The sequence below is a fragment of the Columba livia genome, chromosome 3, assembly GCF_036013475.1.
Source record: "Columba livia isolate bColLiv1 breed racing homer chromosome 3, bColLiv1.pat.W.v2, whole genome shotgun sequence".
Taxonomy (NCBI): domain Eukaryota; kingdom Metazoa; phylum Chordata; class Aves; order Columbiformes; family Columbidae; genus Columba; species Columba livia.
In genome coordinates this window covers 10,934,936-10,950,151 of record NC_088604.1, presented here as the reverse complement: position 1 = coordinate 10,950,151, position 15,216 = coordinate 10,934,936, and the positions used below count along the sequence as shown (strand labels likewise).

The window sequence follows — 15,216 nt, the reverse complement described above, 5'->3', positions numbered from 1 at the left end:
GCTTCCTTAGGTCACTGGTGCCCCTGCAAGGAGAACTTACCACCACTCTTCAAAGACTATAATGATGACTACAGTATTTAAAGGAATAGGTTGATGTTTCTTAATATAGCCAACCAATCTACAAAGAGAACCTGATGGCTTAATGGCTTTTTTTTAAGAAACCTGCTTCACTGGTAATAAAGTGGAAGTTAGACAATTCATTAACAAATCACAGCATGTTTACTTTAGAAATGTCCTTTTTCCTATTGCAAAAGTCTCATCTTGAGTGAGCATTTCAGTATTGAGTATGCCAAACTACTTTTGTGTGGGGTGCTGACAGTACTAGAGTGAAAAACAGCAGTAGACCTGCCAGACAGATCCCCAAGACACCCCTTCCCAGATCTTCTGAAGCATCATAGAGAAATGAATTGCAGTATCAAAGAGTGGATGCGGTGGGAAGGGATCATCTAGTCCATCCTGCCCTGCTGAGAGCATGATCAACTACAGCAGGCTGCTCAGGACAGTGTCCAGCTGGGTTTTGAGTACCTCCAAGGATGGAGTCTCAACAGCCTCTCTGACCAATCTTTTCCAGCGTTTGATCATCCACAAAGTAGTGAGATGTAGTCTATCAACTGGAGAGTATAAGGACAAAGAACTGTCCAGTGTTATGGATAGTATCTCGAACTCCAGAGGTGAAGACTGAAATCCCTGGTATCTTCTTGTCATTGGACAAGTCATTTTTCCTCTCTCTGCCGCAGTTTTCCTGGTGGGCAGAGACTGCAAGGTGTCTGCAATCACTAAAACCTGAGAAGAGAGGGAAACAAAGGTGGATTAATTTGGTTTCTGTAGAGAGAACTGTTTCCAAAAGCATTATCGGTGATGCAGATATTTAACTGCTGATTAGTATAGTTATGTAGTCAGCCCATCTATTTCATACAACTACAGAAAAGTTCTTCAGCAGACATGAGGATTTTTAGGTCTAAAAATTTTAGACTAAGGGTGAGGAACTTGTTTAATTTGAAGTCATCTGGAGACCTAAGGCCACTTCATTTTTCTGTGGTGGTCTGATTTTACTCTGTCGGACCATATTTCCTGAGTCCTGTTCAATATGAGTCTGACAGTCTTGTCATAGGAACTTGACAAAAGGAAAGTCACCAGCTTCTGACTTGCCTCACTTAGTCCTTGGAAGAGCAATGCCAGTGGGTCCCATACAGCCCTTTAGGATCATGAAGGCATTTCTTGTATGTGATGGTGTGCTTTTATATGTGCTGTGCTTAGCATCAACCTCTGCATGAAAATACCCAGGTCTTTTTGACCTTCTCTTTATGTGCCTTGGCATTCCAGTTTCTAGGTAGATCAGTGTGGCTTCTCTGCTGAGAACACTGATCGCAAGGGGATGCAAGTTAAATTCTGTTTTTCTTTGGGGACACTGGAAAGCAATGGGCCTGCTGTGACACCCAACGAGTGGTCTGGTTCCTATATGTGCCAGAAACTTTTAGCAGCTTAGAGGAACACTCAGCATTTCTGCCTCTCCTCCCATGCCCTCAGCACAGGACAGACATGGACCTGCTGGAGAGGGGCCAGAGGAGGCCACCAAGATGATCAGAGGCTGGAACAGCTTTGCTATGAGGATAGGCTGAGAGAGTTGGGATTGTTCAGCCTGGAGAAGAGAAGGCTCCAGGGAGACCTTATTGTGGCCTTTCAGGACTTAGAAGGGGCCTATAAGAAAAATGGGGACAGACTTTTTAGCAGGGCCTATTATGACAAGACAAGGGGTGATGGTTTTAAACTAAAGGAGGGGAGATTCAGGCTACAGATGAGGAAGAAATTTTTTACAATGAGGGTGGTGAAACAGTGGCCCAGGTTGCCCAGAGAGGTGGTGGATGCCTCATCTCAGGAGACACCCCAGGCCAGGCTGGATGGGGCTCTGAGCAACCCGATCTAGTTGAAGATGTCCCTACTCATGGCAGGGACTTGGACTGGATGAGCTTTGAAGGTCCCTTCCAACCCAAACTATTTTGTGATTCTCTGATTCTGCCTACTCAGAGCTTTTTAGCACTAGCTTGTGAACTGTTCATATTTAGTTAGCTCTTACTTTCCTTCACCGAGCAGCTTTGCCTGTGTGAGGACTGCAGGATGCTACTGCTGGTGTTACAGGACAAGTCAGCATGCAGGACTCAGGATACAGCACTGGCACATATGGCTCCCTCAGTACATTATGCCACAGCAGACAATGTACTTACTTGCCTACTTATTGACAAAACGGAGAAAGATTACCTTCCCCACTGAGCTTTCACGCTTCTAGCACAGATTTGTTCTTGAACACAAATTATCTGAGTTACAGACGTGCCCTTTAGAAAATCTGTTTAACGAAAAAGAGCAGGGAGGGGGGGAATATAATCTGGAAACAATCTCCAGTAAGTGACTGGAATTGTCTTCTCAGCAACAAAAAATGCCAATTGGATTAAATCAAGTGAAAAACAAAAGGCTGAGTTTTAATCTCAAAACCACCAGCAGAAGCAATCAAAGCACAGACGTGGTATCTTCTTTCTCCTGCTTCATACTTTCTTCATCAATCATACAGATGTATGTGGTGCAGCAGGACTAATGCTCTGCTTCAAGAGTGCACATGTAGGGGTTACTGGAAGTGAAGTTTCATCTTGTTTGAAGAAGTATAGTTTAGTGTAGCATGCAAATTTGATCAGAAAATATAAAAATTACAACACAAATTTCAAATTCAACCTTCAAATATGTGAGCTGGCTGCATTCCCTGGTACATTCCAGACCAAAACTGTGCTTGAATACTGTACAAAAGCCCCTACGGAGAGAAAAAGCCACCTCATCCCAGAGACTGTTTTCACTATTTTCTTTCCAGGTTTTCCACCCTGAGAAGGAAGCCTCAGCACTTCCATAGCTGATTATCCACCATGCTCATTTACAGCACTGCTGGTCAGGTTCCCATTTTCCCTGATGCATTGATTCAAGCAGGAAAAGGATCCTGTGAACAACTCTACTCCTGGTTTCCACTGCACTTGAAACTGGCTTACTTCATGCTTTCATGTATGGGCTGAAGAAACAATGCTCCAGAGAAGAGAGGTAAAATATAATACACATTAAGGGCTTCTTCACCTCCACTTAGACATCTTAGGGCAAGTACCACATAGTGCACTGATATTTATGGGTTAAATCCACTGCAGGAGAAAGGTCACATGTAACAGATTTACATTAAGTATGAAACCCAGGTCAATTACACATTTAGGTATAATTTGTGATAAGCGCAGTGACTTAGATGTTCCCTATAGAGTCCATTGGTGGAGTGTACCCTAGGACAGTCTTCTAATATAAAGCCTCCAAAATAAATATAAAGCGTTTGGAATCATGGGTCAAGGAATTACATAGACTTTGCTGCAGTCTTTCTTGCAAGGTGAGACATGAAACATCAGACTCTTTGCCTTCAGTGTAACTATGTGGAAGACTACAGGTGCAAGACTTTGCTAGAAAATTAAGCAGTTCTGGCTCAGATGGTAAGTGGGAGATGGAACTATATCTGCTCAATCACAAGAAGAGCCCCTGCTGTGGGTTTGACTTGGGTTAGTCGGAGTGCAGAGTATTTCCTTAGCACAATTTGGAAGTTGGGACCAGTAGAGCGTTTGGACGAGGCCACCCTGCTACAAACTCTTAAAAAGTGTGAATGTGGGCCATGTACTTTGCTTTCTCTGTGCCAAGGCACACAGGTAATTGCCAGCAGCACCCTGGGTGAACAACAGAGCCATGCGCTTTGAAATGAATAAGCTGCAGATTTCCCCGGCATCTGTGGCACAGCACAGATGAGATGGTGAACACAATCGCTCATTCAGATGATTCTTTCTTTCCATTTAAGGAAGTGTTTTGCTCATGAAAAAGCGAAAGCAAATATCCAGGCATGATTCTTCGCGCCACCGAAAAGCCAAATAAAAAAGGGATTCCAAAGCGTGTTGGGGCAGCACCTCCCACCCTCTCTGAAGCACCGGCAGCTTTCCCTGGAGCCGTGGGGATGGTGGTGCCCAAACCGGCGGGGCCACCGCGAGGTGGCTCTGAACTCCAGGGAAAAACCCACCGCCGGTCCAACACCGCTGAGACCCAGCTCAGAGAATTTGTTTAGAGGACTTTCTTTATACAGCAAATTAACGCTATCTGCCCGTCGGAATAGGTCTACACGCTGAACAAAATAGCTTGGAGAAGGCTTCCACATAGATAACTTTTTTGTTGTTGTTTCATGAAGAATTTTAAACTGTGAGCAATGACATCAGGATGTGAAGGGGCAATGAAAGTCAGAAAATTAGCCCACTAAAAGGCCAAAGCTACTGAAGAACACCATGCCTATGACTACATTTTACTTCTGTTTTGTTTTTTTTGTTTGTTTGTTTGGTTGGTTGGTTTTTGTTTGTTTGGGTTTTATTGTTGTTTGTGTTTTTCTGTTTTGTTTGTTTGTTTGTTTTTGTTTTTTGTTTTGTTTTATTGTGGTGTTTTTGTTTGTTTCCTCTTTTTGTTTGTTTTGGTTCTTTGTGGGTTTTTTTTGAGCATTAGTTTGAATTTATCACGTTCAGCTCACATAAAATTTGCATTACAAACTATGCAAGATGAAGATACGAACCCATCCATCACCATCCAGGGACATGCTGTTTTGACAGGGAGAAATGGGAATTACAAAAATCCCACTGAAAATTACATTTCAGTGTCTAGGTTTAAGTGAACCATTCGCCCTATTGACACACGGTTGTGTAACAGTCTGCTGCAAGTAATAATAACTTGCCAGGCAATTTGATACACTCAGTGGTGCATTTGGTCTTCAAGTGGATATTTTTAAATACAGTTTTTAATAACAATGACGTTGTTCAAATCACTCGTTTTTGCTCTGTTTACCAATGCCAGTGCTGCTGGGAGGCAGTAGCCACAGGACATGGCTGAGGTGAAAACGTTTGCAGGGAAAAAGCTTGAGACAACACCCAGTTAAACAGCGATCGCTGCAACAGCGACACAGCGAATCACTCCCGGTAATTTTGCAGGGAGAGGCTTCGCAATACACAGGTTTATCAACGCACCCAGCGTGAGCCATTGCTTTTATTTTAAGGTACTTAAAGCAGTCTGAAACTCTGGTCTTTTGCACTAATTTATTTTCCGCGTTTATTTTTTCATGGCTGTGACTTCCGATATCTCTGTGAATTGAGACCGAAAGGGCATTTCAGCTCAAGTCTGCTACTTCTCTCGCTTTATAATTCCTCTGTTCCCTTTTGGCCAAAACCTGTCAGGAGAGAAGCTCAAACACGACGAACTTTTGCGCTTAAGGAAGGGGTCAAGTCCTGCGTTTTTTTCCAGTAATATCCACCGAAAGCTTTTGCTTTATTTAACCGCCTGCAACAACCTCAGTTCCACTTTGCCTGGGATTTACAGACGGCGCCCGGGACGCGGAGATTTTCCCTCTTGTCTTGGTTGCTCGCCCAGCCTCTTACGACTGGTCACCCCGAGCGCCGGGGACCACGGCGGGGATCGGCCGGGACCGGACCGGCCGCAAAGCCGCCACCCCGGGGCAGGGAGGGCGGCTGGAGCCGCGCTGCGCGCTGCACTGCCCTGACCCGGGTCCCTCCGGGGGTGCGGAGACCGGCCTCGCTCACCTCCCGGCCCCGCCTGCCGCCTCACGGCCCTGTCCCGCCGCCGCCCAGCCCGGCTCCAGCCGCCCCACAACCAGCGGCCCCGATGTCCCCGCCCGGCCCTGTTCAGCCCCGGTCCCCAGCCCCGGTCCCCAGCCCCCGCTCCTGACCCCGCCGCCGCGGGCGCCGCTCACTGCCCGCTCCCCCGCCTCCCCGCGCCCCGCCTCCCTCCTGCAGCACTCCGCCAATCGCGGCTCTCTCCGCCGGGGATGACCTCACTCTTTGCTTTCCCATTGGCCGGCTATATTAAGAAAGTCGCGAGCGCCTTTAAATAGCGGCGCCGGCCCGCAGCTTGCGGCAGTAGCGGCGCGGAGCGGGAGTAGAAGGGCTGTTGCTTTCCCTGAGAAGGGCTGAGCCGGGCGGGAGCGGCGGCGCTTGCTGCGGCCGTAGAGCTCCCCTGAGGCGGGGGACGGAGTGCGCGGTGCCGGTGCGAGGAGAGAGGACAGCGCGCCCGCCTGCCTGCGCGGGCCCGGCTCGCCACGGTGCCCTGTGAGAAGCGAGAGGAAGGGGGAGGCGGCGGCCGCGGGGAGGAGGGCGCTGCCATCGTCCTGCTGCACGGCAAGGCCAGCTTGGCGAGCCTGGCCATGGCCGCCATCCGCAAGAAGCTGGTGGTGGTGGGGGACGGTGCCTGTGGTAAGACTTGCCTCCTCATCGTCTTCAGCAAGGATGAGTTCCCCGAGGTCTACGTGCCCACCGTCTTCGAGAACTATGTGGCTGACATCGAGGTGGACGGCAAACAGGTGGAGCTGGCCCTGTGGGACACGGCCGGCCAGGAGGACTATGACCGACTGCGACCCCTCTCCTACCCGGACACTGACGTGATCCTCATGTGCTTCTCTGTGGACAGCCCGGACTCGCTGGAGAACATCCCGGAGAAGTGGGTGCCTGAAGTTAAGCACTTCTGCCCCAACGTCCCCATCATCCTGGTGGCCAACAAGAAAGACCTGCGCAACGACGAGCATGTGCGCAACGAGCTGGCCCGCATGAAGCAGGAGCCGGTGCGCACTGAGGACGGCCGCGCCATGGCCATCCGCATCCAGGCCTACGACTACCTGGAGTGCTCGGCCAAGACCAAGGAGGGTGTCCGGGAGGTCTTCGAGACCGCCACCCGGGCAGCCTTGCAGAAGCGCTACGGCACCCAGAACGGCTGCATCAACTGCTGCAAAGTCCTATAGGGTGCGGCTGGAGCGCGGCACTGGGCACAGCGCCTGGGTCACCCCTTGGCAGGTGGAGAGGAGCTGGGTCATGCACGCACACGGCATCTGCCTGTCCCCCCCGCTGGGGCTGGCGATGAATCGGGGTGGGGGGCTAAGGGCGGGAGTGCTCTCCCTTAGCCCTGGCCAAAAGGGGTTGTGCTGGCTCAGCCGTGGGGACAGAGGGAGGGTGGGATTGCATGCCCTGAGTCTTGGGATTAAAGTGAGGAGAAGCCTTCTCCTGTCACCGGCCCCTGCGAGTTAATTGCGAACTCTCAACAACAAAAAAGCTGCTGAGGACTGGACTGAGCAAACATTGCAGCTCGTTCTTCCCCTTTGCCCACCACCTGCTGCTTCCAGCTCCCAGCCAGCCTCCTCTCTTTTGCAAGAGGAGAGCGGTGGAGCCGAGATGCTGGAAGGGACTTCTGCCTCCTGCCTGCATGTGCCTCCCCCCGGGCAGGCTGGGGAGGGAGCTGCGCCCCCCGGGCTGCCCGCAGCACCCTCGCCTCTCCTGCAGATGTTTCGGCCTGAGCCTGACCTGCTGTGGAAGTTAGTGCCCTGAAGACTGAGACTGGGAGAGGAGGGTCATCCCAAGTGAAGTCTGTATATATCTTACCTTTTCTGTCTTGTGCAAACGGGGAGTAGTGCAGGGGGTGCTTATTTAAAGTGAGGTGGGGAGGGGGTGCCCAGCTGGGACTTGTGTTGTGCAAAGGAACTTTCCCTGAGTGACTAATGCCTGCTGGTAACATGAGCCTTGAACTGACTCCAGCTGCAGAAGCCACCAGACGGGGAAGTAAAGCTGACCTGCTCTGTCCTCCTTGCTGGACATCTCCTCACGGATGAGGCAGGATGAGCAAGGGGGAAGGGGATGATATTGCCATATTATGATCTTGGTGCCTGCTCCTTCCTTTAATGTTGTCTTCTGCAAGTATGTTGATTTGGGTTTATTTAAAAGTTTTATTTTAAAAAGAAATTTCTTTGCACAACTTGGTGGATTCTTTTTTTGAATTAAACACTCAATGCACTCGTCATCTGCATACAACGCTTTAGCATTGGAAGCATTCTTACTTGGTAACCTCATCTGGGTCTTGTTTTAAAATGTGACTTCAACACAAGATGAAATAAAACCACTGTCTCTGCCTTGGAAAAAAAAAAAAGTGTGAAAACGCTGTTCCTTATGCAGTGAGTACATCAGACATTGATACTAAGGGGCAATTTAAAGAATCTAGATTTATTTAAAACTTTATTTTCACAGGGTAGCAAACCTGGGTGAAAATAATCTTGTGTTTCTCTGGTTCAGAGAACAAATGTATCCATTTATGTTTGTTTACTTTTCTCCTTCCCTCAACAGTGGTACTGAGACTGTTTCTGATTTTGTTTTTAATAAACTGACATGGCAAAAACAGATGTACATGATGTTTACAAAAAATTATGAACTGTGTATGCAGTTTTTTATGTAAAGTATTAAAAGACTCTATGCTGACATCTGTGAGAGCAGTGTTGTGATTTACAGAGACTGTCCTCAGCTTGCAATAATACCCCAGGGCGGTGTTGAACTCCAGCAGTTTGCCCACTGCCTGGTCCTGTTTGTGTTTCCTCCACTGGCTGAATTACCTGTCTGGCAGCTTTCAGAGCTGTATTTTCCTTTGGGGGAGCTGCTTCCTTTATTTGTCTGTACAGATGGCATGTGGAAGCACACTCAAAATTCGAGGTGGTGACTAATCCACTCTTGTTGCTGCTAAGCACAGGAAGCCTCCATGCCTTGTGCAGGGTGAGTTTGGGCTCAGGCTCTGATGCTCCCTCACCTGCTGCTTGTTGGTGGCTGGAGTGGGGTTTGGGCTTGTGTAGCAACAAAACAGGCAGAACACTGAAAAGCGGCACAGGCAATAGGGTGCTGCTTTTTCTTTTTTTTTTTTTTTTTTCCAAACAAAATATTGAGATTGAGTCAGTTTTTATTAGCGACCTTTGTCTGAAGTGAATACTCAACGTAGGGACAGGCTGCTGAAGCAGAAGCAGGAGGCTACCCTTGCACTGCAAATGTCTCTTAATCCATGGCTGGATTTTCTGATTGCTGGCCTGGTTAATTCCCATAGCAATGTAAGAAGTCTTGGCCTGTCCCCCATTCCCGGGGGTCCCCAGCAGATGCCATTGCTGTGCTCTGAGGATGCTCCCGGCCACTGACCAAGCGCCTGGGCAGGTGCAGGCAACCTGCTGCAAAATACACTGCATGTTATTTTGTTGAACGATAAGGTCTATGCCCAAAGTGCTGAAGTCTCCCTCTTTTTCCCCCTGAAAAACTCCCCATAATACCTATAAGGGGAAATCTCAGGACAGTTTTATATTTTTGTAAATCCTCTCCGCTCCTTTTGCAGAGATGCGAGAAAGGAGTCGAGGCTTTTGTTTTTTCTGGCCTATCTGCTGGGGTGTGCTGGATTGTTCAGAGATGTTAACAAACATCAAGGCAAGCAAAACACATTTAGCAGCTTGTTTGTTCGCAGAGGGCTCTGCCAGCCTCCGACTGAGAGCAACAGAGGCTTTTTCAACAGATTAACATAGAAATAGCAGGCTTCTTATCTGACAACTGGAAAGCCCATTACAAATAGTGTGGAAAAAACTGGGTTTGCATTTTGAAGACTTCAAATACTAGAGTATGTGCTCAGTCTTTGCTGTGAGTTTGTTGTGTTGTTTCCCATGATCCTTAATGGAAGATAGTGGCATTTTCACTTAGACAATTTAGCCAGGCTTTCCTAAAAGGTACCCAGGCCCCATGTTTTGGATTCCTTGGTCTCCAAGGATTTCAGTTTTCCTGACACTCAAAAGATGAGTTTATCTTCAATTTGCAAATACTAAAATAACATTTTGGTACTAAAATATCTTTTGAAAAAAATCCAAGTTCTGTATGTTTAAAGGGCCACGGCTAAAGATCTCATTCTTGCACAGACACTCAGAAGCCCGGTTCTGTGCAGTGCCAGCCCGTGATGTTAAAATCAGCATTGGAAACTTTTCCTTAAACTGATTGCAATAGCTGCAAAACTTACAAATTCTGTTACACTGCAGCAATACTAATCTTCCTAAAGGCCCAAAGGAGAAAGCATTAATATTTGTATTTTAAACATCGGGAAATGTGTTAGCATTGCACCCCTGCATAATTAACTATACCAATATTTTCCACTAAGGTGCTTGGAAGGTAATTACACTCATTATTTCCAGTTGGACCTTTGCCCAAGTCAGGGCTACAGCATCTGGCCCAAGGGGGAAAAAACTGTAAGAAAACACATTTCAGTTTTAACTGAGCGTGACCTTTCTCTGCTAGTTGTGAAGCTGTGAGTAAGCCGACAGAGTGAGATCACCGTGTGGGAGTCCACTCGTCGGGGTCAGACGGTGGGATCAGAGCCATTTTGCTCTGTGCCTCACTGCGTGTTAGCGTCACCACTTTGGTGGAGGGGGACAGGACTTAGTGGCTTGTCCCACCCTCCTTGACTCAGCTGTGCCGAGGCCACACCAGCTGTGGTGTGAGGATGTCACACTGATCAACTCCATGCCACCACCGCATCTGCCCCAGTTTAATGTGCCTGCCCCATTCGCCCCTGCAGGTCTAAAGAACCGTCTGCAGGTCTGGCTAACCCGGTCTGTGTGTGAAGGTACAGATGCTCCAGGTCAGCAGCTCAAAGCCTTCTTCACGGATAGGCAGCCAGCAGAAATGGTGGGGTGGAGGGACCTGATAAGCACCTACTTCAAGGAAGCTTTTGAAGAGAGGCTTTAGATCAGTTGCTGGAGGAGTCTCTCTGAAACCTTGTGGAACTCCTTCTGGACATCTTTAGATGCCAAGTCCAAGGGAAGGAAGGATTTCAGCTCACCTCAGCAGTCTCAAAGTTATATATCTCATGTAAGATAACTGTCCAAGGTCCCTTTACCATCAGCAGGCAGAAACAGGCAGCTCCAGAGGACCTCTCTCCACTGCCAGAGAAGGGACATCCTCTCCCTCTGGAAGGGCTTGAAGGTGGAGCTGTGTGATACAGGCTTTGCCAACACCACCTGCTCACCTTCCACCAGCCTGGCTCACAGCCCTGCAGGTCTATTCCCACTGGGAGCTTTCATGCCGTTTTACCTGGCTAAAAAGGAGGTGTCCACGCTACACACGCTGTTTCCATGTCCTGGTCAGTTGGCAGGAAGAGCAGTGTTGGGTCCCATGTTTGGCTGGGCACATTCAGCTGCTCCTGCAGGGATGCAGAGGTTTCTCTGCTAGGCTGATGGGCTGGGCTGGATCAGTGTGGGCTCATCCAGCACTGGTGCTGGCATCAGGCTGGGGCAGGGAGGTGTTTCCAAATTCCTGTTTCCAGCCCTTTGAATGCAGAAGAGAATGAATGGCCTAAAAGCAATGGGATTAAGCGTTTAGGGCAGAGAGGGAATCTGAACAACTTGCTACACCTGGGTAAGCAGCTCCAGAGAGGACAGATTAGGGTGAGATAGTTCATGAGAACGGTTTTAGCCTCAACATCATCACACCTAGGATCTGGAGACCATGTGTATGTACCTGTGTGAACTACGTGAGAGACACTGGAACAGCCTGCCCGGAGAAGCTGTGGATGCCCCGTCCCTGGAAGTGTTCAAGGACTGGTTGGATGGGGCTTTGAGCAACTTGGTCTAGTGAAAGATGCCCCTGCCTGTGGTAAGGGGCTCGCACTAGATGATCTTTGGAATTCCCTTTCAATCCAAATCATTATGTGATTCTGTGTCTTTAAGATTTGAGTAGCCTGATGTAATGAACGAACAATTTTTTCAGTGCCCCAGAGGAAGGGAATGAGTTGCTCTTCCTTCTTCTCCCCCACCCCACTGAATTTTTCCAAGTTCATGCTGAGAGCAGAGAGTTGTCTTCAAGTTTACTCCCAGTGACAATGGGAAGCTACAGTCTGTGATAAGCAACAGCCAGGTAGGTTAAGTTTTGTGGCCAGACCCTTATGCCCTATGCAGAAGGACAAACCTCACTCCAGTTCTCCAGAGGGTCCATGAAGCGAGAGGCTTTGCGGTTACCTCTAAGAGGTGCCTATATGTGTCAGCAGCATATTATCCATCCATAATTCAGCAGCAAGCAGAATAACAATTATGGGCATAGCTGTTTTTCTTACATGATTGAAACACCAAACTCATGCTAAAAGGTGGGATGTAAGAGTGGGGCGGTAAAACTGGAGGCATTGGTGTGATATGTATACTGAACTGGAGCGGCATAGCAGGACGGGTGCCTACAACATGTATTAAATGTGTGAGTACATTTCTGCCTCGTCTGCTAGTCTGTGTGGTTTTTGTGCGTGTGCTAATCTTGCTTCCAAGTAAAGGGGACCAGTGGGTGGGATTTTGCCCTAAATGCTTAATTCCATTGCTTTTAGGCCATTCATCCTCTTCTGCATTCAAAGGGCTGGAGATAGGAATTTGGAAACACAGTGCATTTCCTGGTGGGCTCATTTGCATGATAATGTCCCCTTCCCTGCAGCAAGGGAAGGGTGGTGGCAGCTCAGGAGCCACCGAGGGCTCCAGGGAGGTTGGGACTGATGGGCTGGCAGGGGACAGCCTTGGAAAAGCCTTTTCTCCTGCTCCTGAGCTTTTGTGCAGTAGGTGTGGGTTTTTTTATAAAAAATATATATGACACTAAAGTCCTTGCTCAGTGGGGCTCTTCCCTCTGACCTCAGCAGAACAAGCAGAATCGGGTCCTGCTTTGCAGGATTCTCTGGGGTTTGATGGCAGCAGTCTGGCCCTTCCTGGTGACAGCTGATTTTTCTCTGCCCATGAGAGCAGGGTGAGTTTTAGACCAGGGCTTTTCACAATGTATGTGCATAGTTAGATGTAGTCACACTACCTGTGTAAAAATCAAAAGGATGAAAATCCAGCCTTCTGCATTCATGATTCTTACAGCAGTAAATGGGTGCTTTGTACTTTCAGCTTCATCATCCATGAAGATATCAAGGAACATCACTGCCTGCAGTGCAAGCGTAGCTGAATGGCAGTGGTAGAAATTATACAGCCACCTTGAAAGATGAATATATACATACACATACACATACACATACACATATACATATACATATACATATACATATACATATACATATACATATACATATATATACACACACATATATATATTTAATCCTGGAGGAAAAATAATCTGTATGTTTTGGACTTAAACCAACCATGCCCTCATGAGCATCTGGAAGAAACTCCAAGTTTCACGCTACTCTAAAAGTACTCATAATTTCTTTTGATTTTTCTCTGACAGTCAGGTGGGATGAACAATAAGGCTGCCAACATTCAGAGGACCAAGGAGAATGGACGGGAGGGAGCTTGTGCCAAACCAGCCTTGTACCAACCTGTCTCCGCACAGTGAGACGATGGGCAGGAGGATGCATGTCAGTCCCATGTTTGCTCTTATGAAAGCATTCCCAAACAAGGTGCCCTTCAGCTAGGGACAGAAAGGAGCTCGGTTCTTCCTGATGGAAATAGGGCACTTTGCATTGATGTAGATTTCTGCATTTCACTCAAAATACTCCTAAGGATTCACAAGAACAAGATGCTGGCATGACAAAGACACACTAGGTAAAATGGTAACAAGGGAAGCAAATCGTAGTAATTACCTTGCAGCTAGGAATTTAGCAAAGGTGTGCCTAATGCTTGGGCTGCTTGCTAACAGCTCGCCTGGGCTCCCACACACGGGTGGCCTTTTCTCTTGGGTGGCCTCACTGATTTAACACTGTCGTGTGAAATTCAGAGCAGCAGTTCTCAGCCTGTATTTAGCAGGGAAGATTTCAGACTGGAAGAAGGTCTTTGGTGCCTGAAGGCTTCTCTGTATTTTCTAGCTGTACCATAATCTAGCTGTTTAATAAAAAGCCATTCCTTCTCTGCATATCTGCACATTCTTCATCCGAGAATGTTCCTGATTCTTCCTCGTGCCAGGGAAGCAGCTAAGGACGACAGGATGCTTCACCTGGATGCTTAGACTGACATGCATATGGCAGTGGTACTACGTATTTTGAGACAGTCTTTCAGTACTTAAAAGATGATAATATAATATAAGATAAGATAAGACAAGACAAAACAAGACAAGACAAGACAAGAAAGATGGGGACAGACTTTTTAGGAGGGCCTGTTGTAACAAGACAAGGGGTGATGGTTTTAAACTAAAAGAGGGGAGATTCAGGCCAGACATGAGGAAGGAATTTTTTGCAATGAGGGTAGTGAAACACTGGCCCAGGTTGCCCAGAGAAGTGCTAAATGCCCCATCCCTGGAGACATTCAAAGTCAAGCTGGACAAGGCTCTGACCTAGTTGAAGATGTCCCTGCTCATGGCAAGGGGTTGGACTAGATGAGCTTTGAAGGTCCCTTCCAACCCAAACTATTCCGTGATTCTGTAATTGTATGGCTGTTGTTGCACTGGTGAGATTCCCTGTGCGATTAGGAGCAACACCACCTTTTTGCAGTCCCGTCCCAGTAGGAGTGTCCATGGAGCGAGCTGTGCCAGCAGGATGAGGACAGGACAGTGGAAACACCAGGACGCTCCTCTGCACGCAGCAGCCGGCTGGCCAGGAGCGATGATTAAACTGGAGACGCAGCCCAAGCTGCAGTGGCTGAAATTTCACTGCAAAAGTTTCTCATTTCTCATTTTGCTCCTTTGATCCATCGCAAAAAGGATCAAGTTTCAGGGCAAAATCAGCCAGAACAAGCCACAGAGGGCTAGAATTACTGGCACGCAAAGAAGCAGGGTGAGACAAGATAGGTTTCAGGCTGCAGCCGGTCCTTACTCAACCAAAGCTTGAGCTCAGGACTGAGGGCCACATCAGCTGCTCTTATTGTTAGAAACAAATGTTTAAAATTAAAAGTGATTGTTTCTCAGTCATTCCCAGATGGCTATTTCATAAAGTAGTCGCACACCGGTCTCAGAACTTGCAGCTCTTTCACTGTCAGAACATGCTAATTTTGTACATGAGTGGTTTTAATAAACCCAGGAAAAATATGCATTCTTACATGTTAATTTTGCAAGGCAATCCAGTGGCCACGCTTTAAAAATTAACAACACCAGCTTCTCAAACATACTACCAACAAACTGAGGCAAATTCAAGCAAAGGTGGTGAAAAGATTGCTTTCCTCTCCAGGAACACTTGTTGGATGATGTATTAATTTGAGTCTTTATGGAATTGTAATAATATTGCCCTTACAGCCAGTGTCTGCTACTGTTGTTGGACAGATACAACCTAATAATAACCTAATAATATTTTAAGTCTTTGTCCACCCAGAGTAAAGCCTGGGTGCATTTGAGACCGTCTGTAATGTGTATTTCTGGGCAAGAGAACTGTTGCAAATAGGGTGAT

At 47.6% G+C, this 15,216-nt stretch overlaps 1 protein-coding gene across 1 annotated transcript; it reads left to right on the top strand.

Annotated features, from left to right (window-relative positions):
- The first annotated feature begins 5,950 nt into the window (after positions 1-5,950).
- Positions 5,951-8,342, top strand: RHOB (ras homolog family member B). Its single transcript, XM_005512695.2, has one exon. The coding sequence runs from the start codon at positions 6,251-6,253 to the stop codon at positions 6,839-6,841; it is 591 nt and encodes a 196-aa protein (XP_005512752.2). The 5' UTR covers positions 5,951-6,250; the 3' UTR covers positions 6,842-8,342.
- The last annotated feature ends 6,874 nt before the right edge of the window (positions 8,343-15,216 follow it).